Source organism: Rissa tridactyla, chromosome Z (genome assembly GCF_028500815.1).
Source record: "Rissa tridactyla isolate bRisTri1 chromosome Z, bRisTri1.patW.cur.20221130, whole genome shotgun sequence".
NCBI lineage: Eukaryota > Metazoa > Chordata > Aves > Charadriiformes > Laridae > Rissa > Rissa tridactyla.
This window is the reverse complement of record NC_071497.1, coordinates 72793840-72812004: the sequence shown is the minus strand read 5'-3', so window position 1 is coordinate 72812004 and position 18165 is coordinate 72793840. Positions and strand designations below refer to the sequence as shown.

Genomic DNA, 18165 nt, shown 5'->3' with positions numbered 1-18165 from the left:
TATATATTTGGAGAAAGTTCAATGAACCATAAGCCCTAGTGGCAGTTAGAGGTAAAGATTTAACTTCAAGCTTCATTGTCTTTTGTTGCCTATAGTTTTAATTACTATAAAATGTATTAACATGAGTTAAAGCTGTTAAAGTAAATCAATGTAAAACCAAAACAAAACAGTGCAAGTAAATTTAGAATCAAGTTCTCGTGTGTCAAAGAAGTACGATATTATCCTGTGCTTTTTGCAAAATTAATGGCTTTCTTATGCAAATCTGTAATTTCTCTTGGGTGCAGCACAAACGTCTAAAAACTATAACATCGTTTAAATCATTTCAGTCCCCTTAGAACTAACTTTATGAATTTAACCCTAGAAAAAGCATGCTAGGAGACTTAGATGAGGGAAAACCCACTGTTTTCCTTTGCTCAACTGTGATATTGGCGATTAAAACCTCATGAAAATTCAATACATTAATTGTACATACCAGAATCTAATCAGAACCAGGAGCTAACCTGCAGTCTATTTCTACTCAGGGTCTAAATTTGGGCCTTTATTTAGGCACTTGCATGGTTTTTCCTTGGGATATTTTGGTTCACTGTAGGCAGTGAAGGGCTGCAGGTGGTTTCAGATACAGGACGAGCTGGGATAACTCAGGCTCTGCCCTACTCTTGACTACAAGAGGACGCTAAGGAGACCACAACCCCAACTTGGCCAAATGCTGGAAATCAGTAGGGAGAAAGTAGGTCTCACTGCTCCCTGCACAGTTCATAGGGAATGTGTAAAAGAGCATGTTAAACCCAAAATAGCTAACGGTGTCTGTGGAAGTTTGCAGGCTCAGTGTAAATAGTCTGTTGATTTATGCTGAGAAATATTCTATGACAAATGGTATTCTTATGAAAGCCTCTAAAGACTCTGGCCTTAAACATACTAGTTTGGGTGATTTTCCTGAAGATACTAAAAAAAAAAAAATAATTCTCAAAAACGTCTTGGACATTTTCACTCTGGTACTCCAAATACTCAGATTTTTAATCTGTTGAATGCCTACCCAGTCTTCTAAACATGGACACTAATTTATCCAATTTTTTATAGTCAGCTAACATCTACAGAGACACAAGTGTTTCAGCAGCGTATCCTCTAAAAGGATCAGGTCACTTTCTTTTCATCTCCTTGGTACGTAGATGGAGCCAACACCTTTCAGTATTAATCTTGACATGCAGGGGAAATGTTTCAATATCTTGGTAGTGACATGAAAATTCTGCTGCAACGAACTAAGCAGGTTCTGCTGATAATACAGTGGAGATTTATCGGTATACAGATGTTAGGGTGGAGCAGGTTCAGCACAGTGTTGTGGGCAGATTTCTTCATTAGTTTGAAGACTTCCCCCCAAAAAAAGGTGTATCCCTGAATCCGTTCCATGTTGAACTCGCTGTGCCTGGTCCTGCACTGAACCGGGCAGTCATATTTGCTTTGTTTGCAAACAACCCAAAACAACAGATTTTACCAGGGAGACACCTCCTAATGCCCAGGAAAAAAGTATCTTTAATACTTTTTTCCTGATTAATGCATGAAACGGATACATCTGCCTCAACATTTACCTCGCTGTTTGTGAGGGTTAAATCCTTGTAAAGGTAATTAATGAAGAAAGAGGAATGGAAGACGTAGAAATTAGGGAGGAAGTGCCTAACAGCGTTAGACAGCCTCAGAGGAATATTTAACAAAAGAATGAGGTTAGAAAATGGTTTGCTTTTCCTTTCCTCAGAGTTGGCCTTACATATTGGTTGATATTTTTGGAGAAAGTGTCACAATAAAGCTAAATAATAATAATTACTAAAAATAATATCCAGTAGTGTGTTATTTTCTATAATGAGTATTTTCCATAGCCAATATAAGTGTATTGCACTTGTCACCATATTTATTATTTCCAAAATATTTGTAAAAAAAATTTATAGAAATGAATTTGTCACTTGAGATGAGTACAACGCGTCACAAAAGAACAATCAAAAACCTTATAAAAATTGGATTGCTAGGATGTGCTTCACTGTTAAATCATTTCCAGGTGATTTTAAGAGGAAGTTCAAGTGAGTATAAAACTGCTGTTCTCTGCATCAGAAAGAGTTCCCTTCTTAAGTTGAATCAGTCCCCAGATTGCAAGATAAAGCAATAATCCAAATCTTTTAGGTCCGTTTGGGGCAGAATTCTGCCCTTGATTTATATCCATCCAGTCCTATTGAATTTACCCATATGCTTATTATCTTAAAAGCGCTCTGACTTTGTCGCTGGCAAGATTCGTACTGCGTGGCATTTCTGCGTTAGAGATGCACAGCTGTAACCTCAAGACACATCGTCTGGAGCAGTCCCATCCTGGTCCAGGGAATGTTGCACTGCAGAAAGATGAAAAAAGTGGCATCAAAACGAGCCCTTCTGGTGTAACGGTTGGCACAAACTGAAATTTGATGCGAAAAAAGGACCGTGAAGACAGTTTTCACAAAATGTTCCCAGCTTAGAAAACACAGGAGCTGGCTGGCTGTGGACACAGTCGCCAGCTGAGTTTATTGTGTTCCTCTCCCCATCTGTTTGCCATTTTTTCATCTTGTACCGATTTGTTCGCACAGGGAACGTTCTCGAGAAATAGCAAAGGTCAAGCAATAAATCTCCCTCTTTCCCTCTCCTTCAGCTGCGGACACTTACACGTTTGTGGGCATTTCCTTTGTTATTCACTTCTGCAGAAGGAAGCCTTGCGAGAGCGAGTCGGCGAAGTCGAAGGCTTTGTGTTATCTCCTAAATCTTTGCAGGGTGTGAGACCTCCTTTGGGTGCCTTCGTCAGAGGCGTGTGTTTCCATTCGGGCGCGGACATCGGCAGGATCTGTTGCAAAGAGGCTGTGAGGCAGATCTTGAGCTATCAGGAATTCCTTGGCCTGGAATTAGAGCCAAAAAAAGATGTGCTCAGGAAAACCGAAAACACAACTAAGGGAGCATGCAGAAGGAAGCGATGTTAGCAGCTTTCATTTGGAAAACGCTATACATTTTCATTTTGGCCCAGGCATCAAAAGCTCAGAGAAGGGAAACAACCAAAGAGTAGCCAAAATAAATGCCCTCTTGTCTACCAGGAAATGGTGGTGGAGGGTGACTTAAGATGGTCTGTTTTGCTGTCATTACATCTGGTGCATTTGTCTGATTTTATTTTTGTTTTTGGCAAGAAGGCGAAATATTCGCAGCCTGTGTGCCGTTGGCAGCTGGGAGCTGCTGCTTTGTCACTGCATTTGTGCTGCTGGCACAAAGTGAGGAAACCTCGGTGATCGATAAATCTTGTATTGACTGGTAAAAGAAAACATACATTAACTTTGGCATTTCCTTCCAGCTGCAAATAAACAAATACGAAATGCCTGCCTTCTGATATAATTTTCATTGGAAGGCTGTTAGAGACATTTGCAGCCACTCCTATGTAAACACTGGTAGATTGAGGGAGCACTTGGAGGTTATTTCCTGTAATAAATATCACAAGGACATCTTAGAAAAGGACACTGGAATAATTCTCTCTGAAAGTAATTTCTGTCCATATTTTACTTTCATAGGCTTCTGTTTCAGTATTTTGGGTGGCCTAGGCTTAATGTTTACATTTTTATTTTGTTTGTGTTTACCTTCTCATTCCCGTTTCTCTTTGATAAGAGACCACTTCTAGAGAGAGTAGAAATGGTGTGAAAGCATCAGAACACTCTCTCAAAGTATTTGAAGTAGCCCTCCCCTTTCTGATGTCCCCCTGCGTATGATCTTAAACATTTGAGGCCAAACTGCCATGTGAATGGTTGTACTCATTTCAGGTGGATTCTAACGGCACTTAGAGCAAGGATTTATTGGCAGGTGGCTTCCAGCATAAATCAGGAGTTAACCAGGCATTGTCCAAAGGCAGACGTGGGAATTTTGTTGCAAAATCCACAGGTTCTCTGCATTATTGTTCTGGGGTTTTTGTTTGTTTGTTTTGTTTGTTTGTTTGTTTGTGGGGTTTTTTTTTACTTTTTTGTCTGGTTGTTTTTTGTTGTTTTCTTTTTCTGAAGAGAAGACTTTGGATCCAGTTTTTCCAGTGTGGGTGGGTTAACCTGATTGCCTGTGAGATCAAATGTTAGATTCTGATTGTGCTAATGCTTGTGTATGTTTGAAGGGACTTAGTGGCATTAGGGCACAAACTCTTAGAAATAAATCAGGATCTTTCCCTCTATTGCAAAGTATTGCTTTATACAGACAAACAGGAGATTGGGAACTGCTAGTAATATACATCCACTTGAAAATTGCAAGCCCAAAATCCATTAAAATAGATAAGCAGAACTTGATTTGTCAGATTGTCCTCTAAACAACCTCCTTGGCTTTATAAGCAAAATCTAAATGTAGATTTTGTATATCACTGTATAGTTTTGATATCACAGGCTTTGCAGCTTAGTAATGGTTGCAGAGTCTGTCCCCTTAAGAGTGAAGGATTTCACTGATGATTTAGCAGGCTTATATCTCATTTATTTTGTGTATTTCCCAGGAAAGTTTAAAGGCAATTAATTTATACAGCCAGCTTTAATTATTTATGATCTTGGCTTTGCTTGATCCTGAAGGCCAGACCTTGACAGCAATTGGACGGTAATAAGAGAGCAGATCCAGATGGAATCCATGGTTCTCAAGGGACTTCTCCCAAACACTAAGTATCAGTTTGCGGTGCGAGCAGCAAACTCCTATGGATCCAGCCCTGCCAGTCCACCGAGCGATGTCATCCGGATGTTCAGTGAGTAGACCCACCTTTTTGTAATTAAAGCTATATAAAAATAAAGTGTGTCTGTAAATAAAGTGTATCTGGGATAGCCTGTGGAGGGCTGCTGGTGGAAAGAGTTGCTCTCCAAGCACAGGCACCCCCCGTCTGACACCTCTCGGTCCTGCCCGTGGAGCATGCAGCATCCTGTGAAAGTCAAGCCACAAGCAAAGATTTGAAAAGCTCCAGGGAGAAGTGCTCTCATGCCATTTCTCTGCTCTGGAGGTCATTGCCGGATATTTTTGGATCACTACTTACCGACTTTTGTGCTGGCCTCATGCAGAACTGGTAAGTGGATATCATGGGGAGAAATGAGAGAGACAAGTCTATTGTTCATCTTTTTTTTTCTGTTCTTTGAAACTGAGCTCCGTGTATTACATTTATAATTTAAACAAAGACCAAGAAAATCTGTGCTGTTTTCTGAGGTGTAAGGCTCTTATGAATCATGGAAATAATAACAATCATGAAAATAATGATATAAACAAGTAAACATCCTGTTTTGATCAGAAGCTGTATAGCAAAAATATTAGGTGGAAATGCATTCAAACATACTTGAATAAACACGACTTGTTAACAATTACATTCACATTCATGTAGCAATGTAGACCATGCAGTAAGGGGAAGGTCCTGCACACATCTCCTGGTGACCTTCCTCAGAGTATAATCCTCTCTCAGTGCTAATGTCTCCGTGGGCTGACTCTGAGGTGCTGTTGCTCCTCATCACCCCCAAAGTCATAGCTGTGTGTGAGAATCCCAATCAAGCCGACACAGAGCAGGGAATCATACAAATCACGTCTCTCACACAGTGGAAAACCCAGTCACAAAGAGAGACGATGTAAGAAGCAGAGCCACGGCTGGCAGGCTGTGGGGACCAACTGAGCTATATCCCTAATGTGCCACTCTTTTAATTGTGCCTAAAAGGTGTCCATACTTTTAAGTTCTAGTTTCAAAAGCATCTATAGGGGATAGAACGCCATGCAAGAAGATGCCTGTATATAATTTTAGCAGATAATTATAGTAGATATATATAGCAGATAACTATAAAAAAGAGCAACAAAACTGACTTTTTTTCCTTTCTCGCCTGCATGCTCAATTACAAATCATCTTTAATTAACTGGTTGAAAATGAGCAACTGATATTCAGGTAGGACCATGAGCTCTGCAAGAAGAATTTTCATGCTGCAGAAATGTGGACCACATCCTCAGTGATCCACCAATTTAACCTGCTAAGTATTTATTTCTACATTGCCTCCCTGTGTTGGAATCCCCTGTTTTCATTGACTCTTTTATGGCAGTTTCCATTGTTTTTTCCCATCTGCCATAAACTTGGTCCCTTGAATAGTTTGCATGAAGTTTGTTACGGCTGCTGAACTCATCAGTTTAACTTCTGAAGCAAATGTTTGTGAAAACCATGAAGGTGCATCATACTCTGGGGTTCCTTGGCCCTTGGATCCTCAAGGGTCATCTCCTGCTGCCTGAGGCATGCTTGTGTGCTCCTTGGTATCCTGTTTATCTTTGAATATGAGTGGCTGAATTCTTTGGTCAGAAAAGATAAAGTGTTTAGCTTTGTTAATAAGGGTGGAGTAGTCTTCATGCTTTGCTTATTACTGTGGTACTCTACGAAAAGACGCTTTGCCTTTGGAAACCGCCTGTTCTGCGGAAACCTGTCAAGATGGCTCTAAAACGTGGATTTTTGTCAGTAGAGCTTGGGATCACATTCACACCTGTTGTATATAAACACTGATTTCTGGAGGAGTTCAGAGGGGGCATGAGCTTGTGTTATGCATGTTGCAGCACTCTCTGAATGGACTCAAAAACTGCATGCCGGTCCCTGGTAGGCACGTGGGTGTTGCTGTGGCTGAGGGCTTGGTGTCCCTGCACCAAGGCTCTTTCAGTGCTTGGTGGAGACCCTCATGAGCGGGCAGAGCTCCCGCAGCCTGCGGCCACGTCATGTCCGTGATGTGCTCCAGCCCCACACCGGGTCACTTGTTCTTAGGGCTACTTTGGCAAACGCTGGGGCCTTTGGCAAATGTGAATGTGGTTCCTTTGCCAGACTGCTCTTGGCTTCCAGGGTGGATTTTGCAAATATTTTGCAAATTAAAAACTGCGTATAGCCACTATGCATGAAAGCCTGTGTTATCCTGTGGATACCTGTCTTCACAACAACCAACTTTTTGCACAGCAAGGAGTGGTGTTCAAAGGCAACAAAAGCCTTTAGAAATAACTTCTGTGGCTTTATGCAAGCAGGAGAGTAACTGAATATAGCAGCTCTCACTTGGCTTTAGTGGTGATGTCTGTGTAAGAAACTAGGTTGATATTAACCAGATACACAAGTACATTGTGCATTAGTATAAAAACTAAACTTCTGTTGTGAAAAAAATTCTTGATTAAAGCCATGCATAGCCTGAACATTTATTTTTCCCCAGAATACTAAAAAAAACTAACAGTGATTTGATATGTTTAATGTAACCAAAAAAAAAAAAAATGCATGCTAAGCTTAAGGGCAACCAGGTAAAACTTCCTCCTAGTTCACATTATGTATCTGCAGGTACCTTCCCCTTTCTAGTAGCCAGAAAGCCAACAGTTACTTTCTTTGGCCCAGCTAATCATTCGCTTGAGTTGCTCAGGTATAGATATTTGAGGTCCCCTAGGTCCTGTGGCATTCAGCTGTCACTGCAGGAGGACATCTGCCTCCCATGTGTCTCCCAGACACCTGACAGTCCTCTGGGGATGTCTCAGGTACCGTAATGTGTCTCAGATGGCACCAGATGCCTGAATCTCTCAAAGATCCAGCAGATACCTCTTAGTCACCCGTGGTTGCTGGAAGGATGTCAGATATTTGGCACGTCTGAAAATTATGCACCTTTGCTCTTCGGGGTGCGCATCGTAGGGATGACTACCTTCATTATTAAAATGGTACCTCCTCCCACCTAAACAGTGAAACATGCCAAAAATATTTGATGCTATTTTCTGAGTGATTTTATATTCCTCAGAAATACCTGACATATCTTAGGAAGCTGGCAGAAGTCCATACAATGTCTGTCTCCTTTGCATTACACTTGCTGGCACTAAGGTCCTTAGTGTGTTTGGAAAAAATTTTTAGCTTTATGCTTGTATATCCTGGATTTTTCTGCTTTTTTTGAAATAATTAGTGCTTTTCTGATACTTGTTTTAACTGAAGAACAAATCCCCAGCATTACCTCAGATGCAGTGGACCTTCAGGGTCCATGTTGCGTTGTGTAGTGTCACTCACAGCTCTTCTAGGCAGGCTGAGACAGAGAGGAGTACAGCAGATGCTGAGTCCAAAGTACTCGTGGATGTTTTCTGCCAGGGTTTATCTCACTCTGAAATGTATTTTTCTCATTTTGGTTTTAAAAGGTGACTTGCTTTTGCAGCACTCGACTGCATTGTTTCCGGTCAGCACAGGAAACCATTGTCTTTTCTGAAGGGTTGCTGATGGTATCACCTAATGTGACAGACCTCCCAAGGTCTGTGCAAGTAGAACATGTGGCCTTGATTATAAGCAGTTACCCCTTACCTAGTGAAAAACGCGTGCGTGGTTTATGTTACATTGCTCCATTTTCAAGGAGGAAGGAGAGGGCAAGTTTCCCCAAGGGTTCTCATTTATTTTTGATTTGGTTTCATTTTTTTTCTAGAACGAAATGATGTAATAAATCAAATTTTGTTGCCTTTCTTAATTACAGATGCAGGCTGCAGGTATTTCGCTTATATAGTTGTTGGGTTTTTTTTGTTATGTCAAATCTTTCAATGTGTCATGGACAATTTACTTGAAAAAAAGATTTCACATATCAAGTTGAATAAAAACAAAATAAACTGTCCCAAAGAATCAAACAAACATAGTGTCATCACCTGCATCACTTAAATACCCTTCATCTCCTGGGGAAACAGATGGGGTTTGCACTGTGCCTGGAAGGTCACCAGCCTTGGGCTTTGACAGACCAACAGAGGAAGCGTCTTCTGTTAAAAATACCCTCCTGCTTGTCTCCACAGCAAACATGACAGAAGTGGCTGCTTACTCTGGCTACATCCCTGCCTCTGGGCCTGGCTGTCACCACCAGGTTCATACAGAGCGAGGCACTGGCACAGGTGCTTAAATGTTCTGCACCATGCTTGAATGTGTCTGCTGAGGCTCAGGCACAGGAGAAGGGCAGTCCCTTGGGCCCAAACCTTGATGTAAATGACGGCGATGTGTCTTGGAGATAGCAAATGGAGGTGGTTTTCCACAGAACTGTTTCCCACAGATCTGCAAAGGCTTTAACAAAGGCAGTGTTCGTATTTATACAGACAGGGACAAAAAGCAAGAGACAGGCCAAGCAATATGCAGTGCCTCACTGTGAGCCACTGACAAGAATAAAACTCAGATTAAAATGCCCCTGATGTATTTTGGATTTAGATTTAGAGGGGTTCTTCATGAAGGCCATCAGTCTGTGAACACTTCCATTCAATCTGCCTGCGTTGTGGTGCCCGGGGGGTCTACCTCCTACGGTCTCCTCAGTCTCCTGATCAGTATGCTGGTGGCCACCTAGTTGACAAAACAAAACTTTGTGTGGCTTTCTGTTTGTTTTGAGAAAGATTTCTTCGGTATAACTTAATCCCTGATTATTCGCAAAGAAGCTGTCTACAGTTCGTGACCCCCCACAGGTTTTCCAATTAATTATAAAACAGGATTATAGGACCTGCTAAAGGGTCTTAAACAGGCTTCATCTCCTTGTACACTGAAACACTGGTTTAATGAAACATGGCACATTTATAATCTCTGTAGTCATTGTTTTGGTCTTTGCAGAGTACCACTTTGCTTAATTGTCCCTGATTTGCCACCCATTATGAGATGAGCTCTCCACCAAAGCTACACGGTGCTATTAAAAGAGGGGCTCACAGCAGGGTTTCTCTACAAAAACTCGTGTTAGCTTCTCTGCTTTCTGTTGTTTTGCAGTTTTGTTGCATCACGTCACACATGGGTATCGTGTCACATCCAGTGAGCAAACAGCAAATGCAAGATGACTGTGAAGCCAATGGGGTCTTAGATGGTCTCATCATTGGTGTGGGTACTGCCCTGTATAAATTCAGGCATAGTTAGAAAAGAGTACATCTCCATGTCCTCATCATTCCCAGCTGTCATATGCGTTACCAGACTGCTCACAGATCAGCAGGTAGAGTAACGTAGCTGTGAGTAGAGTAATGTGCTGGCTGAAACTCAGACAGAGCCAGCGGGAGTGGTGAAAGCAGAGATTTGGAGCCACGCTGGAGAACTGTGGGTATTAGAACACCTTCCGAAGTTATACTTTTCCTGGTGACACCAAACTTATGTCCCAAAAGTCTTTGAAGAAGGGCCTCAAAGCAGTCTTTTCTACCAGCCACAATAAACTGTAACTTCTTTGGTCTCTCCAGGCTCTAAATGTTGTACCAGTTCAATAAGGTGAAAGGAATCATTGTCTGGTTTAAAATAGTGGGTACATTTCATCTCCCAAAGTCTCCTGTTGGAAAAGCATGAAACATTTTGATCTGCTAGATGAAAGTGGCACATCTTCTGCTTGGGGAACTGCCTGTCTCTCCTAACTTACCAGGTCTCATTGCATGCTGGTGGTTATTGATGTAGTTAGTGACAACTCCACTCAGGAGAGTTACGCTTATATAAAACTGGCACAGCATTGAAATCGTATCTATACATGTAAGCAAGTGTGCATATCTGAATGTGAATTCGAGACCTAACATTTTCCTTCATGTGAGTATGAAGGTGATTCATTCTCTGTATTGCTTCATTCCTGCCATCCTTATTGAACCTAAATCCCATTAAGCCAATATAAAGCTTGCTTGACAAGAGAAAAAAATGTGGCAGAGTTTGGACTACAACAGATGTTTATTTTTTCGCTTGTGACCCCTAAATTAGAAAATGGAGCGAGTTTATCACAGCTTGTTTGAATACAGGTTAGATTGTTTTCCGAGGCACATGATTGTAGTTTTTTCTTTCCTTTTCCCAACTTAGCTTTATGACTTCTATTACTCTTAGGCAAATTACAGTTTCATCCGTTAGAAGAACTGAATTCAGTTCTATTCCAGTGAGCTGAAAGTCGCTGCGTCTGCTGGGAGCTGTTATCTGCTTTACTCATACTGGGAGTAAGAGATTTTGCCCACATTTGGGGAATACCTGTTGTTTTCCATAATGAATACAGGATTGGGACCACTTCATACATGTGCAGTCTGTTTCTCCAGTAGTAATCCTCTGCCTATGCATTCACAGTCACCAGCAGAAATAATCTGGATATAAACTGTCCAGTTGGCTTTATCTCATTACCAGTCATAAAGCTACGAATTCTCTGCTTAGCTCAGTTGTTAGAACTCTGTGCTGAATAATTCTGATTAATACACAGTTAAATTGTATTACTTACAGATGATTTGGGATACATGTTAGAGTGGAAGGGTTTTTACACATTCTCTCCCAGCCTAGCATGTTGTTTTGGTTGCAAATGTGTATGCCTCATTACTTCTACTCATTTACCTTTGATTTTTCTCTGTGCTGATGTAACATGTAAAGCCTGTTGATAAGTAAGTCCCACAGAGCGTGTGGTGGGCGGCCAATTAGCCAGCCAGGGCACGTGTTCGTATCTGGTGCACATATGCTTGATTTCGTAACTGTCTGCCAGGATTTTTGGGTTGCAGTCACAGCACAGGAAAAGAGCATATAGTAAGATTTAGACAAGTGCTCTCCTGCCTGAACCAGGCCAGTGTGATATTTTTCCATTATTCTCCACCAAGGTGGAGGATGGCTGACCCCAGTCAGACTGGCTCAGATGCCCTGATAGCACTGAGCCCACCCTGCTCCCTCTGAAAGCCTGCTGAGACTCCTTAGCTTTCCCTGGCTCCCTTGGGTTGTTCAGTGGTGGTGGTGAAGCTCTCGCTACCATCGAGTGGCATTTTCTGGCTTGTCGTGTCTCCATTCTGCAGAGAGCCACTGCCCAGCAAGACTTTGCATTGCTGCATGTTGCAATGCGAAGGACCTGCTAACTTACAAGAAAATATGGGCAACTTGTGGCTGCTAAAATCGACAATCACACATGGTCAGACTGTACAGAAGCTTTGTAAAGCAAGGATTACCTATGCTCCTTTGAAGTGACTCAAAATATTTTATGGAAAATGCAAATGTATGAAATCTGCTATCTTGATGGTTATCAAATGTTTGTCTATTCTTAACCGTGCTGAAATGACAAGTAATGATAATGATGCAGTTACCTGTATTATCTTTCTTCTGGCAAATTTTAATAGCTAAAAAGCATAAACCATTGTTTAAGCAGAATTTGCTATGTAAAGTGCAGAAAAGCACAGATGTTTTCTGCGAGGGTCCTCTTACTGTTTAAACTGGCCATTCCCAGCCCAGAGCCCTTCATGGCACAGTTCAGCGCTCCAGGGAGAGGCAGAAGCAGATTATGTGCATGAAAAACCCATGATGTTTATGCAAGTTTCTTTTTTTGAGGTGCTGTATTGTGTTTTAAAAAATAGCCTAAAAATACACTTAGGATGCTAATTTCAGTAGCATCAGAGCCAGTGGAGGCAGATAAATTCCTAAGCAGAGAGTGCCAGAAAAGCCCTACCTAGATGCATCTCTTCTGCTGTTCCAGTAGTTTGGTCACCAGTAGGGAAGATATGGGACTGTGTATTTATAAAAGTGAAAAGTTTGATCTAAAAACAATACAGTTATTAAAATGTTGTCCATGCCGAAAAAAGTTCAGAGCCGTTCTCCTGGAAGAATGATGGATGAAAGTCAGTTTGCAGTGGGAGAACTGAGCTTTGCCTGTTTTGTTTGAGAATGACACTAAGTGATTAAATGAAGGTCCTCACTTTGTTTTAAGTTGCACGTGTATCACTTGGACAGCATCTCCCATCTTCAGGCTGACGCTTGCATTGTCTGTACAGGATGAACAGTAACACCACTTCAGATTTCAGTGTGGTGAATCAGGGGGTGGTGAGATCTGAGTAGCTGTGTGTAAAGAGAAAAAAACGTATGAACTGAATATGCTAGTTGTGTCTTTTTAGGCTCTGAGGAGTTAGGAAGTGGAAGCTATGGGCATCAGTATATCACAGACACAGTGACTGGTGATGATGATGGATTTGATATTGATGACTCAGACTACGACATTTACATAGAAGAGGTAAGTTTCAAGATTCCTTTTGGCATTTCTGTTTTCTTTATAGTCTCAATACTTTAAAGTGTCTGATCTTGTCAGGAACTTTAGTATCTGATATTATGTGCCCAGATACAATAACGTGGTTGTTTCTTTTCCTTCAGTGAGGATCAGTTTGTTACCTCAGATGTGTGTCTTGGAAGGTATTAATTTAATTTCCCCATAGCATTTTAGATTTTACTGAATTTGTGTTTCTTTATTCTTTTCAGCTCAGACCGCTTCCTGCTATCAAAGGAGGCAACAGAAAATTTCTGGTTGAAACTAAGGTCACGCCAGGGTCTAGTTCCAGGCTGCTGTCACGGGTCCTTACAACCACTTCTGAACCTACTACTTCCATTCCCACCACCATGCAGCCTTCAACCACAGCGAGGGCGACTACGGCTCGGGCAGCGAGGAGGGGCGGCATGTCTTCTGCAACGCGCCTCTTTGATCTCTCCTGTGATGAGGCCATCTGTTCTGCAGACAGCTTTTGTGTCAATGACTATGACCGGGGCGGCTCGCGCTGCCACTGCAACTTGGGAAAAGGAGGAGAGACGTGTGCGGAAGGTAGGTTTCTGCTTGCCTGCTGCTGCTGGCTTCTCTTCTTCTGGGGCAAGGAGCAGCTTTGTGATGAACCAGCCAACGCATGCTTTGGGAAGAGCCGGCTGGGCTTAATGGATCCCTAAGGACAGCATCAGCTTTCACATCCCAGGTCTGGCATCAGCCCCTTTGCTTCTTGTTCCTCAGCTACGTGTGAAGAAGTTATTCTTGCATGCAGACCCTGTGTGCAGGTGCACAGGGGAGGTTAATCCTGCTTCCCCCACAAAGGAGTGGGAGGGTGATGGAACCAGGTATGTCGGTAGGTACCCAGGCCTGACAGGGTCCAGCCATGGCATCTGCAGCTTCCAGCAGGGACATTCATCCCCTCTTTGACCCTTGCCTTTTGCCTGCAACTGAAGCCCTGAACCACCTGCATTTCCAATGTGGTTGGATCACTGTGGGTGATGCTGATCCTGCAGCAGGGATGTGAGCCCCCATTGTAAAACCATCTCCAGAGGAGACTTTCACCACGGTCTGCAAGGCAGCAGCACTGGAGTGATAACCCCAGCACTTGTGCCAGTCAGGCTGGGGCAAGGGAGGAATAAACCCCCCTCCCCAGTTCAGAAAGCACAACCTGAAGCCTGGGTCAATGTGAGGACATGTGGTTGTCCCAGTCAGGACTTGCCATGTGTCCTCTCACCCCTCTGCAGAGTGGTCGAGCCAGGGCAAGATCTTGCTGAGCTGAAGGAGGCTGTCCTGCTTCTCCTTCCCTTGCCACCTTCCTGTCCCCTCCCTCTGCAGACCTAACCTTCCTCTTTCGCTGGGTCTGACGTTGAGCTGGTCACCTGGTGAGCCAGTCCAGCTCTTTTACCAAGCCATAAGGAGGTCCCTTTTTTTCCCCCTGGCATTATTTTTCTTCTGGTTTGGTGACCAAGGGGTCAGATGAATGCCAGAGCTTGTGCAAAGTAAGTGTCCCGTTGCTTGCACTGGTGCTGTCCCACCAGCTAAGAAAGAGCTGATCCGTCCCTCTGCTTGCTGATCTGATCTTCCAAGACCCCACCACACAGCAGAGCATCAGGGACACACGTTTCTTGTGCAGGCTCGTGCTAGACGTTCGTGATGTGCAGTGTTGTGTATCAGAGTTACAGACACTGAGTGTGTTTGATCTTCTCCTCCCGGTGCTGGAGTAAAGAGAGCTCGTTCTGAAAACAATCTGTTGTGACTCAGCCACATGGAACAGCTGCAGATGTGATTTTTGGCCTTGATCAAGTATGAAGAGTCAAGGATTTATTTGAACTGACATAACTGTATACAGCTTGTAGAGCGGGTTTGTTAACGTCAGTCCAAAACCACCATTTTTCACAAGGGAGTGTGTTATTCCTTGCTAAGCAGTAGCATCATGTACCAATATTCCCTTGTACTGAATTTCTCCACAGCAGCCAATATTGTTACATATTTGAATGAAAACAGACTTTTCTTTGCAATCAACAGCTGCATGGTGCTCTGGTCCAGTCAGTTCTGGTTGTGATCAGGGCATGAGTTAATTGCGGTCTGCTGCATTTGCATTCAGGTTTATAGCACAGGTTATCTTCACCTCAACCTAAAATGTATGCCTTGCAAACAAAAAAGCTGAGAGCGCTGTATCCAGATCCAAATACGCAAGAAAAACCCACTTGGTATTCAAACAGCAAAGAGGAATAGGACTTCTCATCCTTCCTTCCTCATTAGACTTAGATTCACTGCAAAAGTAAGAATTCAGGCCTGAAACTATGTCTGTCCTCAGTGCTTCTTAGGAAAACTATCTGCAAAGATAGCGGTAAGACATCTCTCTGATTTTCTTTTTCTGTGCTGAAGCCAGGATGGTCCTCTAACATAAGACAACGAAGGGTGAGGCTTGGTAATGCCAGCTGACAAGAACGACATGAAGGGCGACTGTTGCAGCCAGGGATGGAGAGATGCCTGCAGGGAATCCTTTCTCCCCAACCCTCCCTTTACCTTCTGCCCTGAGCTGACTTGGAGGAAGTGCTGGAAGCTGCTGGGCTCTTGTGAGCCATCCAAGGATTCTGTGGATGCTGGACGCAGCAGCTACGGACCAGCAGTGACTAATGTGTTGTGGAGTCTGGCCACATTTCCTGCATATGTTTTTGTAATTCTGCAAAACAGAAAATTACTTTGTTGTCTCTGTGTTAAATGAATTCTTAAATGGAGATAAATATAAAGTAGATGGGTTCTGTCTTCTGTAACAAAAAATCTGGAGAAAGTTCCACTGAAGCCAGCGATTAAACTGTTGAGCAGTATTTGGCCCTCAGTACCCTGTTTCTTTCCAAGTTCACCAGGTCCTTGGGAATAAAAGAGTTAGTTGTGAAAGGTGGTGGGAGGACAAGGTAATAGGTTAACTGATTGTTGACTGCTGATGACTAATGGCTGCCTCTGGAGGAACTCTGCCTTGCATTTTCACCTGCTGTTATCCAGTGCTAAATGTGTATATCGATTTTTATATGGGAGAAAACTGCTAAATAACATGCTTCTGTCTTTGCTTCTCAGATATTATTATCCAGTATCCTCAGTTCTCTGGCTACTCATACATCACCTTTGAACCACTGAAAAACTCCTACCAGACATTTCAAATTACCCTTGAATTCAGGGTAAGTTTAAGCAATTCCAAGCCCACACTGGAGCTTTAAATTTTATTCGCTTGTTCTGATGATGTGGACAATGAACAATAACTTAGCTTCAGTATAGCTTATAATGTAATTGTGGCGAACCTATACATAGTCTTCGTCTCTCAAGATCTGGCTTCACCTTCAATGAATGCAAATGAAATTGATAAACTGAGCTAAAATGTTTGCATCCATTATTGGTAGGCAGTGCCTGAGAGAATCCCTGGGACTAGTAATACTGTTGTTGCAGACTAGGAGCGATGTACATCGGCGAGGTTATAGCCATGTGAATGAGCTACAGGCTGCAGTGCAGCTGGAATTTTTGTGAATTACAATTTGGAAGTGGGGGGCAGTATTTTTGCATATAAGAAACGGTGATGATGTTGTACAGAGCAAAGTACTGCCCTATATCCAGAGTTCCTTTCCCATCCTGCAGGATTTAAGTAGGCATTATTTTCCACCTAGGCACCAGGCTGTCACTAGAGCAGCAGCAGTGCGTTGCCTCACGTGGCGATCTGACACTCCGCTGGCAGTTCATCAGCTTAAAATGCAGGATGGCTGCAAAAAGCCACCGTGTCAGCTGCTGTGCACATATGGAAAAATCCTGCCTGCACAGGTTGTTTGGCTTGAAAAGTGTCACGTTCACTGAACACGTGAAGCGGGATGTGTTTAGGTCTGATGTGCCTACACTTAACAGGCTTGCTAGGGCACCCTTGCAAGACTTTGTGCTCAGAGGTCGCATATGGGACATGCCTGACAGTCTTTAATGTCTTCAGGCTTGTTTTTAGGTCTGATAGTATCACCCTGTAAGTAGAAGACATGTTCTTCAACCATTTAAGCATTAAGGCAGTGTTTTTCCACGTTCTTCAAGTGCAGGATTCAAAACTGATCAGCCAATTTCTGATTCTGCGAGTTAAAAACTCCATCTGAAAAATGCTGCCCCTTTTCTGGAGAAAAGTTTGTCAGTGCTGCTTGTGTTTATCTGTCGCTGTGAGGCTTAGACTTTGATTTTTCATGTTGATGCTGTGATTGCAGGCTGAATCAGAAGATGGTTTGCTGCTATACTGTGGAGAAAATGAACACAGTCGTGGTGACTTTATGTCACTAGCTATCATCCGACGTAGCATCCAGTTCAGGTAAAACCTCCACCCTAAATCTGATGTAAAGAGAAGGGGCCGTTGGTGCCTCCTGGGACTCACTATATGTGGGGAATGTCTACCCTGTCTTTGACTTCTGCCCCATGCAGTGCACAAAATGGACAGTATTACTACATTTAACAGCTCTTCAATTTTTTTTTTCTCTCACCCTTCATAAGTGTGTGGACATGTGCCCTGTTGAACCCTTTTTACTCAGACCTTGGTGTAAAGGCAAAATAATCAGTTTTCTTCAAGGCATTAGTCCATGGCTCACTGCTGTGTTATCAAAAGTGCTAGTGAGCATTTGCTAAGCTTATGCTACACTGAGCTGTTTTTGCTTCACAGCCAAAGGACTCGCAGATAATGTAGCAAAATAAAGGATTTAATGCCAGCAAGGGGCCTGGAACTTCATCTTATATCTCTTGTTTAGATGGAGTTGCAGGTTTCTTAAGTGAAGATGGAGGGGGTTTCTTGTGGTGCCAGATATATGAAGCATGGGAAAGAGTATCTCATGGGTAAGAGTATCTTACTTGGAAGGGTGACTCCTTTGAAAGCGGGGAGTAACAAAGTAGGTGATTTTCTGTTCACCTGCACTGAACAGCAGTCAGAGAAAATGGCAAGTTTTGTGCATGTTGAGCTCCACTGAGACTCTCCTGGAGGTCTGCTTGTCAATCAGTAATGAGTTTCATATAGAATTGCAGAGAAAGGCTCTCCCTGCCTTTCACCAGGGAGCTAGAAAAATTCCGAAGAGAAATTACTGTGATAGCAGTAGCTCAGATCGTAATATCCTGCATCTTGAAACAGTTTCAGCTGTTGGCAAGCTTTGCAATGCATTTGGTATGGACAGAGAATGCAAAATCTTCACCATGGGAGAAAGAG

The 18165-nt window shown here is 42.8% G+C and overlaps 1 protein-coding gene across 3 annotated transcripts in view; it reads left to right on the top strand.

Moving 5' to 3' along the window:
* The window catches only part of EGFLAM (EGF like, fibronectin type III and laminin G domains), a 74174-nt gene that overhangs the window by 27821 nt on the left and 28188 nt on the right, over positions 1 to 18165 (top strand). For all 3 annotated transcript variants that reach the window (XM_054185899.1, XM_054185898.1, XM_054185897.1), the window contains exons 7-11: positions 4584 to 4750; positions 12823 to 12938; positions 13181 to 13517; positions 16035 to 16135; positions 17186 to 17286. In XM_054185899.1, the coding sequence (XP_054041874.1) occupies positions 4584 to 4750; positions 12823 to 12938; positions 13181 to 13517; positions 16035 to 16135; positions 17186 to 17286 (822 nt within the window). The remainder of the gene's footprint in view (positions 1 to 4583; positions 4751 to 12822; positions 12939 to 13180; positions 13518 to 16034; positions 16136 to 17185; positions 17287 to 18165) is intronic.